The 24,292-nt window shown below is 56.7% G+C and overlaps 1 protein-coding gene across 1 annotated transcript in view; it reads right to left on the bottom strand.

Annotated features, from left to right (window-relative positions):
• The window catches only part of Srcin1 (SRC kinase signaling inhibitor 1), a 62,753-nt gene extending 43,104 nt beyond the window's left edge, over nucleotides 1-19,649 (bottom strand). The window contains exon 1 of the mRNA XM_052197340.1: nucleotides 19,526-19,649. Coding sequence (XP_052053300.1) covers nucleotides 19,526-19,649 — 124 coding nt within the window. The remainder of the gene's footprint in view (nucleotides 1-19,525) is intronic.
• Nucleotides 19,650-24,292: the final 4,643 nt, after the last annotated feature.

The raw sequence follows: 24,292 nt of genomic DNA, 5'->3' as shown, positions 1-24,292 counted from the left end.
GTGTGTAATTTTGATACATAATTTATCAAAAAGTAAGTATGGGGTGGACCTAGGCCCCCTCGCATAGATGGTGGTGTGCATCTCGGTCTTCCTGTGAGTCCTCGAACAACTGGAGGGGGCTGGCCCTGAGCCTGTTGCCTGACTGTGGATCCTGTTCCCCTAACGGAGACACCTTGTCTGGCCTCAATGGGAAAGGATGCCCTGTGGTGACTTGATGTGCCAGGGTGGGGTGACATGGGAGGTGCCCTCTTCTCAGAGGAGAAGGGGATGGGGGATGGGGAGGGGCTGTGTGAGGGTGGGACTTGGGGGTGCAGGGGGCTGCAGAAGTGAACAAATTGATGACTTAGTGAAGAAAAGGCTGTGTAATTTACTGAACTATGTTGTAGCTTGCGATATATAGTTCAGGCTGGTTCTGATCCTCCTGCCTCGGTGGTTCCTCAAGGGCTGGATTTTACAGGAGTGTTTTATATTTTATTGATTCCACCTTTATTTTCATAAGAATCAGAACAAATCAGAGGGACGAGGGCAAATGGCCGGCTTTACAGACATTAATCCTCAGAGGCAGGGTTTCTCTGTGCAGCCCTGGCTGTCCTGGAACTCACTCTGTAGACCAGGCTGGCTTCGGACACTGAAGTCCGCCTGCCTCTGCCTCCCAAGTGCTGGGATTAGGAACACAGGGCCATCTTCCTGACAGTCTACCCCAAGAGCAGCCTGTGGCAGGGCAGGGCGGCCAGGGACGGAGGCATGTGTGACACAGTGGACTCCATCCTCCTCCATGACACTACAGGGCGGTACCCCACTGAGGATGGGGAGCAGGAGATCCCCAGGGCTAAGGGCCCCGGCCTCCTCCCGCCTTCCATACCAGGTGTGTTTTGTCTGTCCTTTTTTTTTTTTTTAAAGATTTTATTTATTTATTGCTATATGTAAGTACACTGTAGTTGTCCTCAGACACACCAGAAGAGGGCATCAGATTTAATTATGGATGCATTATGGATGGCTGTGAGCCACCATGTGGTTGCTGGGATTTGAACTCAGGACCTTGGGAAGAGCAGTCAGTGCTCTTAACCGCTGAGCCATCTCTCCAGCCCTTGTCTGTCCTTCTTGCTAGACCTAACTCTTGGTGGAGATCACGTGGACTCCTGCTAGCCTGCTCTGTCCCACAGGACTCTTAACGCATATGAATGCATTACCTCACCCCCTCCCTCCTTACCACCCCCCAAAGATCTCTTCCTTCACCCCTGCACCCCACATCAGCCCTCCTTCCCCATTCCTGGGAGAATATCGACATTTCTGGTATGGGGCAGACAGTGAACTAGCGCACAGCAGATGACCAGGAGAACCCTGGGAACTATCCAGCTCTCCCAGGGTGGTGGAGGCAGGAGAGGGGGTGGGGTAGGGGTGGGGTGAGTGATTCAGTGCCCAGTACCGCTGTGCTTTAGGTCTGTAGTGGCTTAAATCTCTCCTGGTGACAGTTGGAAAGGGACTGATGAACAGGTGTGGGTGTCAAGGAGAACAGGAACTAGCACTTTTACTACCTCCTGGGGGACAGGGAGCACCCATCAGACGCCCAGGTACTGGATACTGGGGTTCAGGGGGTGCACTCTGGCAGGGGCAGAGAGGAGGAGGGGCTGGAATCGGAAAGGCTGTAGAAGCAATTAAAGAGCTATGGAGACCCCTAGGTTTTTGATCAGAAAAAGGGTGAGGTAAACCCAGGCATCCTGATTTCCTGCTTGGGACATGCATATCTCTTGTCTTCTCACAGGGCCTGGTGGAGTTGGGGGCACGGGGATGGGGAGGAGAGCAGAGGCAGGGAACTCCAGCAGGTGGGCAAGAAAGGCTGGGATGCAGAGGGAAGAATCTCTTGTAGCCACTCCCGTACTTTCTCTGTTTCCATTTCTCTATCACACACACACACACCTACAATCACTGGTCTCAAATTCTCTATGCAGGAAAGGATAGCATCGATCCTCTTCACTTGGGTGCTGAGATGACAGGAATGAGCGACCATGCCACCATGCCTGACTTAAACAGTGCTGAGGATCGAGCCCAGGGCTTCTTCATGCCTACTAGCCAAGCACACGGCCAGCTAGGCTGCGTCCCAGACCCTTAATCCTTTAGAGCCAGGGCACCTGAGTTTAGACCTCAGCCAAACCACCCTCGCTTGGATTGAACCGGTTCCTCCCCTCCAGGATCCCAGTTATTCATTCGTTCAGCCAAGCAGGCCCTTTGCTGATGAGTCAGGGGTCTAATCTGTAAAACAAGGGCGTTAACCTCCAAACCCTGCACTCCAGAGACAGGAGAGAAACGGAGCCTATGACCAGGCTGGGCATGTTGGTTCCCTGTCTGTCCCCTCATCCGGCCCCCACCCCCACCCCCGGCTCTCAGCAGTTCTCAGGCTGCCCTGACCTTCTCTGAACTGTGCAGTTTAAGGGAAAAGGCCAGGGTGATCGATGGTTCCAGTAGGCTGGCAGCAGGCTCTAGGCCCAGTGACTCAATCAGTGGTGCTCAGGGATTCGCCTGGGTTTAGGCTGGGAGGAGCTTGAGGAATGGGGAGGAGCTTAGGCATGGGGAGGAACACGGGCATGGGGAGGAGCACGGGCATGGGGAGGAGAGCAGAGGCACGGAACTCCAGCAGGTGGGCAAGAAGGGCTGGGATGCCCCTTTTGGATATTTTGAGGCAGCTTTTCCACATGTAGTAGAGACTAGCCTTAAACACACAGTGTAGCCCAGGTTGGCCCCAGATTCAGAGGACTGGATTCCAGGCACGCCCTGCCACACGGGGCTCTCAAGATTCTGAAATGGGAAAGTAGAGGCCATAGGGCTGATGCTGGGGGACTATGAAAATGAAGCAGAGAGGACCTCTGTCACCTCAGCTCTGCCTGGACCTTGGGGGAGGGGAGGGTGGCCCTGCTGGGGGGATGGGAAGCGGTGGGCGCCCCCCAGTGGCTGGCTGTGACAAATGAACAGGTGCTTCAATAGAAACACTGTTACTTGTTCAGCCGCTTCCAAACCCCATCCCCCAGGTTATTTATGGGCCTGATTTATTTTTACCCATCACTGAATTCTCTTACATGAAATAACGGTAGCTCATTAGAAGAGTTAAGATCCCAGCATCTCAGTGACACCATCTTAGAAAGTCCTCAGTCTCATGGCCACCATGTGTCTTTACCCTGGATGTCACCATCTACTCTGTCCCCCGCCTGTCGCTGGGCAGCGCTGGAACATGACATCATCTTCAGAAGAGAATGTGGGAGGGGGGACAAAGGAGAGAAAAATGGAGGGGGGAATCAGAGCTGCAGTGACAGAAAGTGACAGGAAAGGACTCTGAGAACCTCCAAGACAGCCAGCTCCTTTTTCATGGACACCAAGGTCCCTGTCTCCGGAGAAGGGGCTGACACACGTGTGCTCACCCCATAGCCTGACAGAAGGGGGGGCCTGAATGTAGCTAGAGCAGAAAGGGGAGCCCTGGATACTCAGTGGGACAGCTATTCTTGTCTCCACCAGTCAGGCAAAGGTGGAGGAGGGTGACAGAGATTTCAAGAAAGGAAGAGGGCCTGCTTCAGACTCCACAGAAGCCTCCTCATAAGCACACACACACACACACACACACACACACACACACACACGTGTAGGCAACAGAACTCCTGGTGTCCCCTCTACAGCCAGAGCAAGACGCGCCCAAGTCACCCTAGAGCGGCCCTGAGGCACTGCCACAGTCAATGCCGCCTGCCGGCTTCATCTGGCTGGCACCCGCTTCAGTCTCAAAGCATGATGAGCTTGAAGCTAGAGGCCAGAGGACAAAGGTCAGAGGCCCAGCTCTGCTGCTTAAATGCCAAGGTTCTGAGAGCCAGGCCCACCCTTGCTCGCCCAGAAGAGGCCGGTGCTGTGGCCTATGGGCACCCTGCCCCTCACCCTGCTGTCTGTCTGTGGGTCCTTGAGGCAGAAGCCCATCTGTGTCTGTTTTCTAGAACCAGCTTTTCCGCCCCATACCACAGCCACCAGAGTCATTTTCCAGGCAATTGCCTTTCTGTAAACATTCCTGTGTAATATCCCCCTAAACTGCTAATGCCCAGCGCCCTGTTGAGTCTCCCTGTCACTCTCACAAGAGCCTCAGAGATGGGGGTGATGGGGAAGCAAAAGCTTGACAGAAGATTGAAACAAGAGTTCCCACCCAGCTTCCAGACAGGGACCTCCACACCTGCACCCCCAAATGCTCCATGCTTGGCCGACCCAGGCCTGCTCTAGAAATCAGGTGATCTTTACAGAACCTCATCCGGGCTAAAGGGAAGGCAAGGAGGAGGGAGGAAGGGATCCCATGAGAGGGAGACTGGGGAGGAAAAGGAGCAGAAAACACGCTAGAGGTGGCTAGACAACAAAGCTGACTTCCAGAGGCAGCAAAGTGACAGCAAACTATCATTTCTGGGTCCCCAGGGAAGGCCAGCTTTGATCCGTAACAGACAGAGGAGGTCACACAGAGTCTAACTTCTCTTCAGTAGATGCAACTTCCTGGGCTCTAAGGGCACGGAAACCAGGTGGGCAAAGCAAGAGTCTGTCAGAGGCTGACGTAGTCGGCACCCTTTCCCTGTCCCGGTCAGTTGTCTACAGGGCCACATCGGAGAGCTTCAGGCCAGACTGTCCTCCTGGGACTGCCGGAAATATGAGGGCCAAGAAAGAAGGCTGAGCCCCCCATGGCGGTCCCTTCTGGGGGTGGGGACAGGGAGGAGACTGGTCCTTGTGTCCTTGTCCTTTCCTAGGAAGCTAGGCACCCAGACTTGGATGGAACAAGAGGTGGAAGACACCAGAAGCCCGGAGGGGAGAGGACAGTGCTGGGCCCTGCCAGTCACAACCTTACGCAGGCAGAAAAACACAAACCAATTTGCGCAGATTTAAAACCCACCGAAGGCCACTTAGTTGGTTAAACGAGTTGGAATCTAATTAAAGGACCTCCTCAGGGCTGGGAGGGAGAGCTCACTCACCTGCCTACACAGAGCAGTGGGGTGGGGCCTGGGCCTTCCCCAGCTCCCTGTGGGAGTTTCTGTTGCTTTCCAAGGTGTATGCTTCCTGGGTAAGGGACACTAAAAAGGATGGTTTAGCCACCTCAGCTAGCTGTCTCGGTCCTCGGTCATGAGCCCAGAGTGAGAACAGTCTGGCACAGCTTTGCCCTCCTCGATTCCAAACAGCCCCCAGCCTCACCTGCGACTCCAGCTACCAACTGGGCATTCCCCAGGGGCAGGGCACAGCCTTCCTCTACATTCAGGACTTATCTACCCCAAGTGACAGGGGCCTCCTCAGGGCTCTAAGGGCCTCCTCAGGGTGGGGCCCTTGTCTCCACCCTCCACTAAGAAGGCTTTTTTCCATGAGGTACCATGCTATCCACACTGGGAGGTTAGAACAGGGGAACAGGCCTAGAGGTTGAGGATACTCAAGACTGACTACCACCAGAGGGGACTGAGGGTCTGGGAAGAGGCAGCCACACTGAGCCTGACAGGGTGCTACATCCATTCTGTAGGCCTGGCTCTCACCGGAGCCTACTGGTTCACCTAGCCCAGCACGTGGGGCTCAACAACCCTGGCCTGTGTGACCCCACTCAGTTCCTACCTCCTAGACAGGGAGGAATAAAGGCCCTGTAAGGACGCTCTTCTACGGATCCCATCAGTGTCCAAAAAACACCAAGGCGCTGTTATTTTCCAAATGTCTTTCACTGAAGGGAAACTGAGGCAGAGGTCAGGGGCCAAGACAGAAGAGGCAGAGCCCAAATATGCTGGGCCTTGAGGGACAAGGACATCTTCATTCTACTGTGACACTCCCAAGAAAGCAACTCTCAGGGCATGAGAGAGCTAACAAATTCATTCAAAGCACACAACACAGCAGCACCCAGGCCCAAAGACACAAGCTCGGGGTCACAGCCTAGCCTGACCCCAGCTCACCAGCCCAGCCCAGCCCGGGAGGGGTGCACATATGGAATTTAAGATTACCTCACCACAACTCTAGTGCATATTCAGCCATAATCTCCCATTTCTAAATGAGCCACAAATCAGAATCTCAGGCACGCAGCTCTCCCTCTGGCCCATGTTCCTCCCTCCCACACACAGCAGGCAAAGCTGTGGCATTACCAAAACTCACTGACTCTGCCGCTAAGAGCTCCGCCCAGACCCAGCTCTGACAATGACACATATGACCTTGAGGAGGTCAGGCGTCAAAAACAACAACAAAAAGCTCATCACAGACAGGTGCTCAAGCTGTGCCCTGCGCACGGCCCTGGGGCCACGGGTGAGCCGAGACTGTGCGCAGCACCGTCTACGCTGGCCCCGCTGCTTCTCACTAGCTGTCAGATTGGGGCTGTAGGCTTTTGTCTACATTTTCACTTCTAATGAAGACTCAACTAATTGGCTTCCTGGAAAGGGGGAGGTGGACATGAGGGGAAGGAGCAGTCACCCTCCTTCTGAAGTGGGGACTGGAAAGCTGGACAGCCCTGGCGTGGGCCCGAGGAACAGCGTTAACAAACTAACAAGCATCTCCTGCTTGCAAGGCATCGACGCTGCTCATGCGCCCAGGGAAGGTGTCCTGTCAGCTCCTCATCTCCTTGGAGAGGCAGCCAGAGAGGAAAGCAGCAGCCCAGGGAGAGGGAGAGAGGAGAGGAGGGAATGGAAGGGAGGGAGGGAGGGACCAAGCCTCCCAACTTAGAGATTGCCAGAGTCCCCTCTCCTCCAGCATGTGTGCCCAGGGCGCTGCACCAAGACAGAGAGACCCCAGTCTGCTCCACAGCAGGTGTGTTCATCTTGGGCCATCAACCCTGAGCATACGCACCGGTCACCATGCCCGTGTGACCCGGTACTACCCCACCCCACCCTAGCTTCAGCCCAGTCCCAACAGCTTTGCGGCACCCTCCACGGCCACTGCCAATCAAAGGGACACACAGGCCCTAACCAGCTGCGGCCACACGTGGCACTGGTACCTGAGTCCCCAGAGACTGTCCTACCTCTGGGTCAGAGCGATGCAGCTCAGGCTTGGAGGGAAAAGCAACGGGATGCTAGCTTGGTGGCCGGCCAGCGGCAGGCGTTTGTGATTGCAGGCCAGCCAGAAGTGCATGAGACCCTGTCTCAAAAACCAAACCAAACCAGGGCCGGAGAGATAGCTCAGCCGTGAAGAGCACTGACTGCTCTTCTAGAGGACCCAGGTTCAATTCCCAGCAAAAGAGCAACTCATAACTGTCTGTAACTGACAGGTATCCTCACAGACATGCAGGCAAAACACCAATGCAGAACCACCATGCAGGTGGCACCTTCCCCTCTCATTTCTCTGAGTGTCTGTGTCTGGTCTGTTTGGAGCTAGGCCCCCAACTCCCTGACGCTGATGGCCGCTGAGATACTTGCATGGGGTCCTACTTCTGTTGCTACAGCTCATCAGCATCTGCTATTCAGCTGACACAGCTAGCCCTCCTCTCCAGAGTAGACCACTCTAGCCCCTCCCGAACTCTGTGCCCCCCCTGTATCCCGTGGCCCCCTGCACCCCATGGCTAGGGTCCTGAGAGATCTGGAGGTTGGGGTCACAGCAGCCAGGGTTACAAAAGACTCAGGAAAGCTCAGGCAAGTGAATCTGACCATGTGCTCCCAGGGGAAGTTCTCCCTGTTGTCCTGCCTGAATCCTCCCACCAGGGGAGAACTCGGAAGAGGGCAGTGCAGGCTGGAAGGAAGAAGCAAGCCCCTGGCATCTGCTGAAATCCCTCTGCTGGTGTCTGCTCAGTCCCCTTGAGTAGATTGTGTGAAACTGGGTTGGAGCTTGATGTACGCCTGGCACCCTGGACTCCACACCCAGCGCTCCACACCAAAGGAAAAACAAGCTGAGCCTAGTGGCGAAGGCGCATTCGTCATCCAAGCTCCCGGGGAGGCGGACATGGGAGGATCACAAGTCAGGGGCTGCCTGGGCTGCAGAGAGAGTTCAAGGCCAGCCTGCGTATCTTTAAATGCTGTCTCCAACAACAAAGCAGGAAAGAAGGGTGTGGTCGCGTGGGCCTAGTGTGTGCAAAGCCCCGGGCCCATCCTAGCATGTACCTAGTGTGGGGAAAGCCCAGAGCCCCATCCTTGTTATAAGAGAGGGAGGGTAGAAAAGAGAAGTTGAAACTAGCCAGTGGGCTTCCTGGGAAGCAGGGATGCCAACGCGGACCATGGCCCGTCCCTGTGTGGCCTCAGGCATGACACTTCAAAGGACACTTGCGGTGATGACTCACTTAGCCCTCACGGTGGCCCTGAGAGGCTGTTCTCTGCAATGTCCAGGTCAGGAAACTGAAGCGGAGGAAGGGTGACTTTGCCCAAGGCGGACACTGACTCTCAGAGGAGAGGTTCCCTCTCTCCTTTCCCAGCAGCCTCCACTGCTGAACCCCAAGTCCCCATCTGTCGAGCTCACAATCCTCCTACCGGAAGCCTGGTCTCCCTCCCAGGATGGGACAAGGGATGGAAAGGCGGGAAGGCAGCAGCCCAGCAGAGCAGCTGAGGAGCCCCGGCTGGAAGGGATCTCCCAGTCCCGGAGGAGTCTCTAAGCTCCCTCTTCTCAACCTGGTACCTCAGAGCAACCCCCACCAAGCCCCAGGCTGTGACAGACAGAATTACAAGTCTGCGCTGGTCACTAGCCCCAGGAGCTGAGACTTGGATGCTTCCAAGAATGGAGACCTCACTAAAGCCCCAGGCTGTGACAGACAGAATTACAAGTCTGCGCTGGTCACTAGCCCCAGGAGCTGAGACTTGGATGCTTCCAAGAATGGAGACCTCACTAAAGCAAAGGCCTCCGTCGTTATGTGGATGCCTCCGTCGTTCTGCGTGAGCTGAGAGGAGAGGAGGGACTCTCACACGGCACCTCTCCTTTCGGGGACGAGAGAGGCTGACATTGCCAATACCTTCCTGGTTGGGACAGTTCCCAAGTCCACTGGTCTTCACAGAGCAACTCTGTGGTGCATCCTTTCCTAGCTAGCTGGCATCCTTCAGAACTCCAGTGCTCCAGACAAGGTCTTAGGACTGTACAAGATGACCTCCTTCTGCCCTGCCACAGAAACACTTGCCCCACGAGGCTGCCCAGGACAGGAGCAGCCCAGCTTGGTGACCAATGTGTCATCTCCCTGCCGCCCACACAGCCTCATCTTGGACCTCAGGTGACCCATGCTCTCCCCAACATGTTCCTCCCAGGCCATCCATCTGCCTCAGGGCCTGGCCTTGCCTCTCAACTGCTCCACACATCCCAGCAAAGTAGAACCTAGGTGTGAACAGCTTGTATTCAGTCAGTCTACCTGTCGTTCTCTGGTTAGTGGCCCGGGGCCTCAGCAGCCCTGTCCAGATGCCAGCCATTTCCAGGACACGTCACTTCGAGGACTGGGAAACCACAAACCACTGGACCTTTGGGCACTTTAACCACACAGCGCCGCCTCCTCCTTCCGGCCCACTTCCCTGTCTAGGTACTGTGCCCGCCCTGCCAGGGCCCTGAGGCTCTGAAGGAGAGAGGTTCAGCTCCCTGCCCCCAGCCGCTTCCCGCACTGTGCCCGCATCTGATGCCCGTGCTCACGCGGTGGCTAATTCTGGCGTCTCATCAGACGGTAATTATGGGGGAATGAGCAGTGCTGTCATCTCTGTAGCTCGGCACCTGTCACCACTCTGCCATCTCTGGTGGCTGGGATGGGACAGAGGCAGAGGGGGAGGGGGAGGTTCTGGAGGAGGGCCCTAAGACACAAGCTAGGGGTCACAGCCTAGCCTGACTCCAGCTCCCCAGTCCAGCCTGGGAGGGGTTCACATATGGAATTCAAGATTACCTCACCACAACCCTAGTGCACACTCAGCCGTGATTTCCATTTCAAAATGAGCCACAAATCAGTACCGGGGTGGTCACTGCTATCCCTGTGTCCCTGTTACCCTGGTCCCTGACCAAGAGAAGAGGTCACAAAAGAAGTCTGCATTTGTCCCACTGAACTGTCTTATATACCCTGACACCTCTACACTGCCTGGCACACAACAGGCCTGTGCTGTTTGTTGACTGACTGCACGATCATGTAGACACCAGGCACAGTCCCAGAAGTGGATCCACAGAAGACCCAGTGTACACCTCAGACAACCAGGTCCTGTGGAAATGGTGACACCTCCACCAGGACGCCGTGAAGTCATACAGCAGAGGGATGCTGATGCCAGTTTTCAAGATCCAGGACTACCAGGGAATGCCCCCTGCAGAAAGTGAGGGCAGCCTCCCAAACAACAGGAGAGACTGAGGCTAGACCCGAGACAGGCTTTGGGAGGAGGGCACAGTACAGGAAATGGGCTGGGAGCATGGAGCTGAACCTCTCTCCTTCGGAGCCCTGGGGCCCCGGGCACCAGGCACCAGAGGAGGCAGTGTTGCCGCCTGAGACCATCTACCTGACTGGCGTCTCACAGGATTTCCTGTCATATCTGCTTGCTTCTTCCTTTACCAAAGGCACCATCTTGTGCCGCTCTGCGGCCAGCAGAGGAAGAGAGCGTGGGATTATCGTCCCAGAGGCCGACTGTAAGTCTTCACACTGCTCACAGTGTGCCTTAAACCATCGGAAGTTAGCAGTGTCACAGTCCCAGCCATGCTGTGACTAACTGTCCCCACACTCCATTCCCTTCCTTGTCCTCAGAGCCCCAGGAAAGTAGTAGGGACTGAGCCCACCCTGGCTCCCACTCCACAGCATTTTAACAATGACTGCATCTGTTCTAAAAACCCATCCACATCTTCCACTCAGAGCGAAGCAGGGCAGGGCTCGCACACCTTTCTGTGATTGCAGAAAGTCTCAAAGAGGTGGTGAGCGCCCGTCACTGGGAACATTCCAGAAGCAGCTCGGTGAGAGAGAAAGAACCACTGGTTCCTCTGCTAGCGAAGGATTCCTCCCACAAGCTCGGCCTCTGCCTCAGCCCGCTGAGATCTGTCAGGATGAGGACTGGCCCTCCTCACCAGAGAGGGTCAAGGGAGGACCAGTCTGCTCTAGGGTGCCAGCTTCTCAGACAGAAGCTGAGGCTGGGGGAGGGCAGGAACATGGCTGCTCTTTTAGGAAAACGGTAATTTTAATTAAGAGGCAGACAAACGAGCGAGCTCTCCACAGATTGTCTCAGAGCAAAGTTATTAAAAAGCCATCAAGACGGCGGCGGCAGCCACAGCAGTGAGGAGGGCTGCCTCCCCACACTGTCCGCCTGGATTGGGGATCGAGGGGCACAAAGGACAAAGTCACTGTCAAGATGGGCTCAATGGTCCCTGCCTAGATGGGCAGCACCACACACCTGGGCACAACCAGCTCAGACCCGGATAGGAAGCCAAAAGAGATGCCACTTTCAAAGCACCCTGCTCAGGCCAGAGCCCCGCTGGTCAGGGCCTGACCATTTTCATAGCCTGACACATGCAAATTCTCCCCCTGACCCATAGGCTCAAATATATGAGGCTCAGAGAAGGAAATCATTTTGCCTGAGGCCACACAGCTACAGTGGTGTAAATGGGAATTTGAACTCAGGCCACCCTGACCTTCGGTGCTCTGAGCCCTGGGCACAAAAGAGGGCAGAGGGCTATCCTAGTCTAGTTCCATAAGGGTGCCTTAAGGGTACCAGGAAATTGGAGTCTGAGTCACAGTTTGCTCGATCCTCAGGGTGACAGTAAGGGTCTCAGGACACTCTCTAGGGATGGATAGGACGGTAGGAAGGAGTTCCCAGCATTACCAGGCCAAGTCAATACATAATGTGCCAGTGGATGTGTTATATCACCTTGTTGGCATGGGGGACAGATGCCACCTCTGGAGGCTAGATTGCCACTATATTACATGGCACCTGCCCTAGAATGCTGTGTGACCCACCCACCAGCCACCACTCCCAGAGACAACACTGGCTAGGCAGGGTAGCAAGGCTCGGGGGCGGTTGAGTCTCCCGCTCAAGCCCCTAGGGAGCTGGTGGCCCTCCAGAGTGAAGTGGACACTGAGGCATAAGGCAACTGAAAAACAAGCCCTGGGTCACCTGACCCAGCTTCCACCCCACCGCCACCCCCACCCCCAGTACAGCCCCTGGGGCCTCATCCCTTGGCAGAGGTGTCCAGCCTCTATCCCACGCCCAGCCCACACGGACACACACCTACGTACATGCCTGCGTGCTTGCACACGCACACTCACATGCACGCGTGCACACAGACACATATCTGCCAGGCAAGGAGCCCTCCCCAGCGTGGGGATCTGCCATCCCCTCCCCCTGACCTATGCCTGGCCCCCCGGGGACAGCCCTCCCCGTGGCTCATCCACTGCAGGCAGGGGCGGGCGCTGACTGGGTGGCCGTGGTGGGCTCCCTCCTGGCTTACTAACCTGGAGACTTTAAACAGAGGGAACACAGTCCCGCCGGCTTCCCGCCCGCCGCTCGCTGGAGCCCTGGGTGAGGGACAGGAAAGGAGGAGACCAATGAATGAACTGAATGAGCCAGGGGCAAGAGGGCGGGGCCAGGGGGCGGGAAGCAGCAACCGCGACCTCGGGAGCTGTCCCTTCTGAGGTCACCGGGGTGCTGGGGGCTCCTCGAAAGGGTAAAGACCGGGATTAGAGGAAGGGCAGGAGATAAGAGGACAAAGACATCACTTGGGGACAGACAGAGGGACAGACAGCACCAACACGGAAAACACGGAAGCCCCAGAGTTGGGGCCACTGGACAGACAGACATCCCTGGTTCTCTTTCTGAGTATGGGCAACAGACGCTTGGCTGGGGTCCCCATTTCAGACCCCAAATGCAGCATGCGTGGGGGACCAACAGCTTCCCCTATCCAGGTCTCCTATCTGGAGCCGGAATAGGGACCAGCATCACCTCCGACCACCCTCTCCCCAGCTCCAAAGACCTCCCTTCCATCTGCCAGCCCCACCCCCACCCCAGCGAGGAAGGCCCTGCTGCGGCCAACGGAGGCCTACAGGTGTTCACACTCGAGCCCTGATTGGCCGTTCAGTGGGGAAAGCCACCTCCCTGTACCTGCCCCAGGCCCTCTCGCTGGCCACGGCAAGGTGTCCACAGCTTCCCCCATACAGACCTCTCTCGCCCTACACGGAAGTTCTTCCTTATTCTATCCTGCGCTTCGCTACAGATAGCAGCGCTTTTTCCACCACGGGGTCCGGGTTACAAAGCCCCTTCCTGCCTGCAGTGTGGGCTCGGCCCTCGGCCCTCACTCGGGAGCCCGAGCACATCCTCACCGCAAGCGTTGCCAATCTCAAGGTTCCAATTTTCCCACCGATTACCCAACGAAGAGACACCCTGGGGAGAAACAGCTGCGGTGCCCAGATGTGGGCAGACTACTGAGGAAGAAAGCAAGAATGAATCAGGAATCCAGCACCCCGGGGCGCCCCGGGTGGGGGCGGTGAGCAGATGGACAGATTGACTAAGGCCGACGCGGTTTCCCATTCCTTCTGTTTGTCCCTGAGACGGCGTGAACGGACCAGCATGACCTTGAACTTCTGAGCCCCCGGTCCTGATGCTGGAATTATAATCCTGCTTGAACCAGCTCTCCAGTCCCTTCACACCACCCTCCCCAGCGCCCAGCCCTCTGGGTTGAGTGAAGAAGCTCTGGATCTCAGAAACCAAGGCTTCTTGTAGAATCTTTTCCAACTCTGCCCGAATCCCGTCGCTGGGTGTCCCCTCTGCAAGACAGCCATCATAAATACTTCTAAGAAGTGAAGCAATGTCCCCAGTGAGCTGGGCTGCAGCCAGGACCAGCTCCCATCCAGCCTCCCCCTGCTGAATATTTGGGAAGTCCTCCCTAAAGTCTAACCTCAATTCATTACAAATCCAGTAAAGTTTTTTGGTTTTTGTTTTTGTTTTCAGTCTTCTTGCCTCCACCTAGGGACTGACCCTGGGCTGTCAGGTAGATGATAGAGCAAGCAGATTGGATGAGCAATCTGGCTCAAGGTTTCCTGAGCTTCCAGTGTTGGTGACTTTATCTAGAAGCCCCTTTCCTGACCCTTCTGATCTAGTAGCAGTAGAGGAGAGGCCCCCTCAAAGGCCCCTTCCTGTGTGACACACCAGGAGTCCTAGGCTATGGAGAATCAGGTCTGGGGCTAGTAGTGAGGGTCTATGCCTGCACGGACTGTTGTGAACCCTGGACATTTTCTTAGCTGGTATCTGTGGGGATTAGGGGACACCCACCCCTCAGCAGTTATCAGGAGACTGAGGTGGGGGAACACAGGATAAGGATGTCACACACGCGTGCGCGCGCGCGCGCGCGCGCGCACACACACACACACACACACACACTCCAGGTTGTGTGCAAAGCTGGGGCCTCACTGCAGACTGTTCTGGGGTTCTCAGCAATGAGACCCAAGGAACACAACTTCTCTCCTGGTTTGGGATATTCCACCCCGGGTCTTGCAGGCAGCCGAGCCTGCTGGCCGCAGTTCTCTGGAAACCTGGGAGAGTCGGCTGAAGCCCCACAACCGGCTGGACCCTCGGCATGAAGGAAAACACGGCCTGGATCACCGTTCAACAGGATGGGGTGCACAGAGGCTTCCAGCCGCCCTTCTCCATCTCCTAGGCGGGAGGACAGATGCAGGCAAGGTATATAACTCAGTCAGGGAGTGGGGAGCTGTTCTCTGTGAGCCGCTAGTGCGTGCATGTGTGTGTGCTCAAATGTTTGGCCTTCCGCCATTTCTCCCCGCTCAGCTGAAGCTGGAAAACATTCCTCCTACCCTTCATGTGACAAGGCATTTCATATCTCAGGGGAAAGGAGGTGGGGAGAACCTTAGACAACTGACAGGGAGCTTACGACCCTCTATTTCCAACTTCTTTCCTTATATCAAGGACACTGAAAACCAGAGAGGGTAACAAAGTTGCCAAGGTCACACAGCAACAGAAGAGACACCAGTCTAAGTTCTTTAACAGCAATTTATCTTTGTTCTAGGGAACAAAAGATTCCTCCTTGCTTTCTTTGTTCCACAATGCAGGACCCCCTCAGTCACCCACCCAAGTGGGCTCCTTGGGGGCATGGAGTGTGCCATACTGACCAGCTAGTTCCCTAGCTGTTATCCCAGCTTTCCCTCCCACACCGCCAGGCCTCCCACAACCTGGAAAGTGGTTCTATGTGACCTCCATTCCCACGGCTGCAATGTGGGCTTGTTTCCTCCCAAGCTGTCCTAGGCAGAGACAAGGAGAGGGGAGCAGAGCGGACTTCCAGCCTCCACACCCTACTGCTTGGCTTGCCTGTGCCAGCACTGAAGACCAGGGCAGGGTGTCCTGGTAGCTGGCCCTATGCCCGGTTTGCACATGCGGGAAGAGGGGCAGATGTAGCAGCCTGAACATAGGAAAAGAGCTCTTCTAGGAACTGTCGAACCTCATCCTCTTCCAAGCCAAGCCTTGGGCTGCCAGTCTCTGCACTCCCTAGATTGCCCATCTGCGTATTACAAGTCAGACACTGTGCTGAAGGTTTTCATCTACTGTCCCACCTATTGGACAGTGCTGCCCGAAGTCTAACCTTGTGTCCACTCACTGCATTCCGCCACTCCCACCAGCCTTCCAGTCCTTAATGGAGGAGTTCATTTCCGTCCTGTCCTTCAGAAGTTATCATCGTGACTCAGTGGTCTCATACTGCCTCCTAGGTCACCAGCCTTTATCCCAGTCTTGCCCCAGGGAACTTATTTAAAAGGAGCCACAGCAGGACTAAGAGCTGGAGTCCTGGGCTCTGCCCTGTGCCAGGTATAGAATATGTGTGGGTGGCAAGGAGGCAGGGTCTGAAGAAACGCCGTAAGATCAGGAGGGCAGTCCTGGACCTCTGGGTTTCTACACATACCACACACGCACCCAGACACACACATACATGTGCACACACAGGAATACATGCATGCACATACAAGCACACACACTGTCACACACACATACACTCACAGGCTTAAGGACTAAGCAGGAAATAACCTCTTCTCTCCTGGCCTCCCTGTCTGAGGCTCAAGTTCCAGTCCTCATTCCCAAAGTCCGGGGCCTGGTCAGGAGTAAGAGGGAGGGGACACGACAGGCCTCGCTGTGCACTGTGGCCTGGACTAAAGCTGAAGCAGCCTGACTCCTCACCAAGCCAGGCACCTACCACGTGTTCTAGAGAACTCACCCCCTAACACCTGGTCCTGCAGGATCCCACACAGCAAAGCCACACTCAGCACAGAGACACAGAGGCAGGGCCAGACCCAACCTTCTCTGGTGCTTAGCTCCCACCCTCCAAGACGCTGGAGCCTTGGGAATTGGGCCAATGGGTGAGGGGAACTGGAAAAATGGGCGGGACTCTGGGTCCCATGTGGGTGGTGTCCTTTCCCTCGGCAAGCAGGCGCTATTAATATATGCAAAGCATATGCAAATAACCCACAAGAGAGACACAACACCGAAGGAATGTCAGAAGAGACCTTGGAGATCATCCAGCCCCGCCCCCTCATCTCAGGTGAGAAAGGAGGCTAAGGAAGGGACTTGTTCAAGGTCACACAGACATCCAGGCCTGAGACAGGATCAGTGCAGGGCTCCAGGCTCAGTATAGTTTCTAATGGTCATCTGTCATTTGGAGGGTTAACCAGGGGAGAGTGGCCAGGGCCTGGCACGGAGCCCAGCAGCTTCCTGGATCCCTCTTGCCTCTCTGGAGCCTGGAGATAGTCTGATGGGCATGGGGTGAGAGACAGCTGCATGACAGAGTACCGTTAGGGATCCAGAACCAGAAGGGCTGGGCAAAGAAGAAGAAAGGAAGGAAAGAAGGAAGAAAAAATCTGTTGGGAAGGCGAAAGCCAGAAGGTAACTGAAGTGTGTGGCAGGGCTATGGAGAGCCCAGTGCCAAGGTGAGGTGCCTGAGGTGGTGTGGGAGGAGCCTGACAACACACACACACACACACACACACACACACACACACGCACACACATGCACACACACATGCACACACACACGCACACGCACATGCACACACTTACACAATGCACACTTACACACTTACATACGCACACGGGCGCGCACACACACCACGCATCCTTGAGTGTGCTCTTAAATGCACAGCAGCCCCTCCAGTCCGCTCTCTGACAGTGATGGCACCTGACAGCCCATAATAGTCAGCTGGCCCATCCCTGCTGAGGCTGCGGCTAAGGCTGTTCAGAGGCTGCTCCTCTCTGCAGCAACCTTTCACTCAACCCTAGAAAGCTGGATTGCTGCTTGGGCAGAGAAGACAGACAGAGGGGAGGGGCTGCCAGAGAGATCAGGAGGAGTGGGGGGGGGGGCACCGGGAGGAGGAGGGGGGAGTAAAGTGGAAGACTGGCGGAGAGGGCAGCCGGGAGAGCCTGAGGTGGCGAGAAGGAACTGTGTGGCACAGCAGGGCAGAGAAGGATGGTCTGGGGTCCCTGGAGGACCACGCTGTGACCTGGGTGTGGGTAGAGAGTCCTGACACTGAGGTGCTATGCTGTAAGCAGGGTTTGGGGACCATGCCTCTACCCTCCTGCCCATCGCTGGCTGCCAAGAAGTCGGGCCCTCCCTCCCTCCCTCCCATCTTCTCTCCCTCCCTCCTGCCTCTCTCCCTTGGGGCAGGAGCTGCTTCCCAGCCAAATCCAAAGCCTTCATCTCATCTTTTCAGAGCTGGGAATGAAAGAAGGGGAAGCGAGCACAGCCCTCAAACCCGCTGACGGCCAGATTTTCATTATCTTTGCTCAAATGGGCCCCGGGAAGCCAGCAAAGGAGTCTTCAAAGAGCCCCTGCGTGCCTCATTGAAACTGCACCTGCTCAGGCCCACCCACAGCAGGCACAAGCTAGGGCCCCCAACTCCAGGGACCTGAGCCACAGGCTCCAGAAGCCTCATCCTCAGCACCCTCCATCCAAGCAGGGGCCATGGGGTCAGAGAGCCAGGCCAGACCTGGGCCAGCCGGGGGCATCTAGGTGGACCCTGTCCTTATCTAAGCCTGAACAAAATAAAGAAGGAGGAAAACATTCTCCTTGCCAGGGCTTAGAGATAAGTGCTCAGAATTCCTCGAAAGAGATACTTTTATAGCCAGCCCTTGATATTCCTCTGGTCCCTGACCTGCCTAGCCACTGTCATGCCACTCTACTCCTCCAGACTTCCAGTAAAGAGGATGGAGGCTCTCAATCACCACCGCTCTCTGCTGTGCCCCCAGCTCACCGAAAGAGGTCATTTTATGTGACCACCCCTCCCCTAACCTGAACACAGTCCCTAACTGTCTGAGCCCTCAGCTGAGTTGATCTGGGGTGGAGGTGGGGGAGCGTTGAAGGGCCCAGCCCTAACCCTGCTCAGCACTTCCAGGGCTGGGGTTTTGGCAGAGAATGCCAAGGTTAGCACCCGGCAGACAGCAGCTGTGCCACCCCTGCCCCCAGACACTGCTCTGACCACACCACCGAGATCGATGCCCGCAGCCAAAAAGGAATCAATGGTTCTAATTAAACCCTTTTCTTGGGTGGGTCCCTGGATGGCGGGGAGAGGGGGGCAGACTCTAAGAGGGGCCGTGCATCTGGTAGACCGGCATTCACCTTTAATAGGCTATATAAGTAAGGCCACGGAGCCCCCTCCCCCACTTCCTCTGCTAGGTGGGAAGGTAAGCGGAGGGGCAGGGGGAAAGGCTGAGATGTCTCTGAGGGCTTGCTCCAGGGACCCTTCCCCTAGTGAGGCTGCACTTCCTGCTCCCAGCCTAAGGCTACATTTATTTCTTCTAGACCCACCTGAACCTCCATCGAGTCCCAGGGTCTTTGGTCGCTGAGAACTAACCTCTCAGGAAAGGAAGAACTCAGGACTGGGGGGCAGCATTGGACAAAGACCCTCTTGTCCCCAAGGCAGAGTGGCAGGGAGCCAGGGCAAAGCCTTTGCACTCCACTCGCAGCCAATGGTGCCTGGGTACCAGGCAGCCTTGGGGTGGGGGAGCCTCCTCCCCTTATGTCCAGAGCCCCCACTCACCCTTACTTCTCTACCAGGCTAAGTCACTATTCCAACTCTCAGCCAAGCTACCAAGAGCACCCCTTCCGGCTGCATTCCGCCCTGATCATTTATCCAGAGAGACCCCCACACCGGCCACCATCAGCCAAACCCCAAACCCACAGTGGCCCCCAGTTACAAACATACACCAGCCGTGCTAGAAACCACCATCCCGGCTGCCACCAGAGATAACAGTCTCCCATCTCCACAGTGACTAGCTCCGTCAGAGACATCCTCATTTTGAAGATCAGCCACAGAGACAGGGAAGGGAATGAGAAACTGAGGCACAGAGTTAGCCAAGCAACTGGCTCAAGGTCACCCAGAGCAAAGATGACCAGAGTAGAGGAAGGTATCTTATCACCCCATCCCAAAGGGCACAAACCCCACCCAAAGGAACAGCCGGATCCCTCCCCACAACTGATGTCTGCAGTTTCTCCACTTCCCACCTTTATCCCAAACACCTTTTGAGAGGCTGCAGCAGGGAAAGCCCCAACTGAGGACCCCACTTCTCTCAAAGCTGGGGTCTGCAGAGCCCCAGATCTGGCAACATTAGAGGGGGCTGCAAAAGGCAGTTCAGCAATCCTTGGTCACACCGCTGCTCCGGCTCACCTGGCTCCCCTCGGCCCCCAGGGTCCCTCGGTCCAACCTCCTCCCTGGGAGAACGGGCGCGACCCTCGGCGGTCCTCTCCCACCAGGCCAGGGCAAAGCGCCGGAGGCACTGCCAGGGCTGCATGGGGAGGCGTGGGGCTGGGGGCGCACACCAGCAGCCACTCACGCCCCACAGGGCCCTGCCAGGGGAGCTGCGGAGGCACCCGGCCGGTCCCCTCTACTGCCACCAGCATCCTGCTGCCCCCACCGACAGGACTCGGAGCTGGCCCAGGAGCTTCTGACGTAGCAGGGGGGTGCGTGGGAGTGGAGGGGGGGCCACGGCGAGTCCCCTCCCCAGCCCCGCCCCTCTACTTTTCCAGCCCCCTGCAGTCCCCACCTCCACATCACCCCGGACGCCCTTCCCAGCTGGGGGCGCCCTCCTTTACCCCTTGCCTCTGCAAGGGGTGGGTTTAAGATGGAGAAGCCCCTCCCTCGGTCCCTCCCTCTCTAGGGCCCTCCCTACCCGCCCGGCGAGCGGGGAGCAGGTCCCCAGTTTCTGCAACTCCTGTGGAGGCTAGGAGGTCTCCAGGGCTAGGGCCTCGAGGTGCAGGGGGTGGGGTGTAGGATACAGCTTTGTATCCTGGCAACACAGCCAAACCCAGAGCGCTCTCCGTCCCCTGCTTCCCTGAGGGACAGGCGCAAAGGGTCCAGCACTACCAGCCCAGCGCCTGCACCCCATTGAGAGCTGAGGCGGGGATGTGATTCTCTTGCCTTTATCCCTTGTCCCTTCCCCCCCTCAACATCCCTGGCTTCACCTCGCATGGACCCCTCCCCTCCCCCGGACTCTCTTCGCCATCCCCCTTCACCCACCCCTCCCCCTTACATTGTAACCCCAAGTCCCCTCCCCCCCGGGCACCGCGAGGCCCTTCCCGCCGGGTCCCCAGCTTCGCCGGCTCCAGACCCTCTCGGCTCCCTGCGCTCTCCCTCCCTGGTCCGCCCCAGTCCGGCGCGCAGCGGTCCCCTGCCCCCCGCGACACCTGCGCCCGGAGCATCCCTCGCCCGGCCGGCCGCCGCCTCCGGGGCCCGGCCGCCGCCCCCGCCCCCGGCCGAGGGGAAAACACACAAAGAAAACAGAAATACCTTCCACTTAAGCATGGAGGCACATTAGGGAGGAGAGAGACAGGGACATGCCTTGGGACGGAGCGTTCCCCATCGGGCGGGGGCGCGGGGGGCGGGGGCCCCGGGCCGGCCTGCCTGGCGCTCGCCCTCTCGCCGCCTCGCGGGCTCCTCGCTCGGCCCCAGCCTCGGGGCGCGGTGCCAGGCGGGCGGGCCGGGGGCGCGGGCCCCGCCGGGGTGAACCAGCTTAGGAGGGCGCCGGCGGCCGGGCGTGTGGGTGCGCGCGCGCGCGGGCGTGTCACCGAGTGTGCGAGAGCGAGTGTGTGTGTCTCTGTGTGTGTGTGCGCGCGAGTGCGCGCGTGCGGCCGGCGCGGGTGTGTCACTGCGGGCGGGAGCGCGCGCGACGCGGGCACGCGCGTGTGGCCGGATGGTACAAAGGGCCGCCGGGGGTAGCGGGGAGCGGGGGGAAGGGAAGGGAAGGGGCACTGCGCCTCCTCGCGCCCTCCCGCAGCACACCCGGATCCCGCAGCGCGCGGCCGGGGCCAGGGTGCGGGGCGCGCTCACGCTCCTCCCCCCCGACTCCACCTGCTTCCCCCAACCTAAGCGGTCCTCCTGCCGCGGTAGAGGTAAATACGTTGACCCCGGATTGGCCTCGAAAGAGGCACCTGGAAAGGTGACTCTTTAGGTCTCCAAGCACCCTCAACGCTTTGGGACAAAAGAAAAACAAAAACAAAAAAACACTCCGGGTTGGTCGAAGCAGGACTCGAGGCCGGGGAAGGGACGAGAGAATCAGGAATCGCTCCAGCCAAGGTGACCTCGGAGCGCCACAGTCGTTCTACGCCTGGAGAGTCGAGACCCCAGTGTACCCATCTATGGTAGCCCCCTCTCCCCTGCCCACCCCACTTCTTCAGATACCACTGGGCCAGGGACCCTGCTCCCAGGCGCCCCCTGCTGGACACCCTCCTACCCCCCCCCCCACTTCGGTTTCCCGCCCCTACCACAGGCGTGAGCAGGTACTGCAGGAGATTGAGGAGACGCGGATCCTTTCTGAAGTGGACCCCAAAGTAGGCCGCCACAGACTCTGTCTTCTCACGCCTCTTCTGGCGACACCTTTGCCACCTCCAAGACAGCCTGTAGAGCGCCAGCTGGAACGCCCCACCCTGGTTCACCTTACTGGGCCTACCTGGAGATGATGCAGACTTCATCTCCAGCTCAGGCACACACGATGACCTTTGGGAGTCAGGCTTCTCCCTGCTTCCTTCCCCCGGGTTCTGTGACCAGTTCCTTCTCTCGGGAAGTTTCCTTTCAAGAGGGACAGGTGGGCTGAGCTTTCTGCCCGTTTTACTTACTCCTGGCATTCCCAAAGGCAGTTCAGATGGTCAAGAAAATGCCACCCAGTGCCTGCATCTCTTCCCTGCAAGCCACCTGGCAGAATGACTGGCAGACAGAGCCCAGGAGAGGAGACCCCACCCCAAGTGGCCCAGATGACAAACCGGTTTCCCCACTTCTTGATCTACCTAGTCCCAGCCTTAATCTGGGCACTCCTGCTTTTCTGCCCGCCCCTAGGCCTGCCTCTGAGCCAGTCTCGTGCCCAGCTAGGGGCAAGGTCCTAAATGCCCCTTACAGATCAATGTCCAGTTCCACTAACTCAGGTAGCAGGACAAGGCAGTGGGAGGGGGACTCTCAGCTCCAGCTGGTCACTCAGGAGGGCAGCTAAGAGCTGTGTCCTGGACACACGATCTCGGCACACAACCCTAGCAGTTAAGACCCTGACTTCTCTTCTAGGCCAGCTGCTTCTCCTTCTGCCAACTGGATGGTGCCCATCTTTTGGCCTCTGGGCACTCACTGGGCACCCTTCCAGCTCCCTGGCTGCCTGCCCGAGATAGGGAGATAGGCACCAGGACCCAGCGGGCCTTGTGCACAGGAGGGATCACAGCTTTAATAGTGCCTTGAGTCTGGAACACACCTCTCCTCCCTGCAGACCTTCATGCTGCTCTATAAGACCCCTCTGCCTTTGGGGTCTTCCTAACCCAGAATCATCCCCACCCAAGGAGCAAAGTGGCTTCTCGCCCATATTCTGTGCCTATCCACGGGGAAGAGTATCAGCAGACCTTAGCCATGGTCTCACCATATTAGTCACATATCAGAAATTAAGGTGCGCATCTGTTATCCTAGATTTGGGAGGCAGAAGCAGGAGAATCAACACAAATTCTAGGCCAGTCCAATCGTCATAAGTGAGTTCTAGCCAGGAATACAAGGTGAGACCCTGCCCAAGAAACAAAACAAATTGGAAATGAAGTAAGGCTTCAAGAAGTCTAGACAATTGCCCAATGCAAGAGCCCCCCAGCTAAAGCAGAGGCTGGGTTGGCCTGACTCTGGGACGCCCAACCTCTTTTCTATTAACACTCTTTTCTTACCTGTGGCTGCTGGAAGCAGAGACCAGACCTGGCAGTCCAATTCTCTGTCTCCACACAGCCAGTGGCAGACAGCAGGGGCCAGAGTGAAGCAGGGAGTCAGGACAGGGGTTTCTCTCAGTCTCAAGGACCCGGCCATCCTCTCCAAGGTGACAATTGTAAAGATGCTTCTCCTTCCTATGACTCAGACACTTTTCCTGCGTTTAACACTTGACTCCTGGTGGTGCACGCCTGTAATCCCAGCACTCTGGGAGGCAGAGGCAGGCAGATTTCTGAGTTCGAGGCCAGCCTGGTCTACAGAGTGAGTTCCAGGACAGCCAGGGCTATACAGAGAAACCTTGTCTCGGAAAAACCAAATCCAAAAAACCAACCAAACAAACAAACAAACAGACAAAAAAACCTCTTGACTCCTAGACCTGCCAACAAGCCACTCACCAAGACTGGGTGGGAACAGTGGTGACATAAGCTTTGGATCCCAGCACTGCGGAGGCAGAGGCAGATCTCGGAGGCTAACCTGGTCTACAGAGTGAGTTCCGGGACAGCCAGGGCTACACAGAGGAAACCCTGTGTTGTTGTTGTTATCGTTTTCTTTGTTTTGTTTTTTTAAAGACTCTGCAGGAAAGGTGGTTGAATCTGCACATTGGAATCTTGGCCATCTCCAAAGATGTCTCTAGAACAAAGCATCCTCCCCCTCCAGAAGCTTCTTCATGAGGAAGCCCTCCATGGCGAGACAAAATCATCATGCTCAAGTTTTTCTTTTGGATTTGGTTTGGATTTTTTTTTTTTTTTGAGACAGGGTTTCTCTGTGTAGCCCTGGCTGTCCTGGAACTCACTCTGTAGACCAGGCTGGCCTCAAACTCAGAAGTCCACCTGCCTCTGCCTCTCAGAGTGCTGGGATTATAGGTGTGTGCCACCACTGCTGGGCAAGTTTTTCTTTCTAGAAAACCATTTTGGCTTTCTTGTGTTGATTTTTTTTGTTGTTGTTGTTTTTGATATACAACCTTGCTATATAGTCCAGGCTGTCCTTCAACACACAAACCCCCTGCCTCAGTTTCCCCGGTGCTGGGATCACAGATGCTGGGTGCCAGGCTTGGCTTCTTTAGTGCACTTTCATTGTTGTTTAACTTAGTTTTTCAGTGCTGGGATTGACCCCAGAGGCCACACATGCTGAGCACCTGCTCTGTCACTAGGGTCACGTTTTTTAATGATCAATCAATCCTCCACAATTCTGATCATCTTAGAGTTAAGAACTCATTTC

Source organism: Apodemus sylvaticus, chromosome 10 (genome assembly GCF_947179515.1).
Source record: "Apodemus sylvaticus chromosome 10, mApoSyl1.1, whole genome shotgun sequence".
NCBI lineage: Eukaryota > Metazoa > Chordata > Mammalia > Rodentia > Muridae > Apodemus > Apodemus sylvaticus.
The sequence above is the reverse complement of the archived record's forward strand: the minus strand, read 5'-3'. Positions and strand labels throughout refer to the sequence as shown.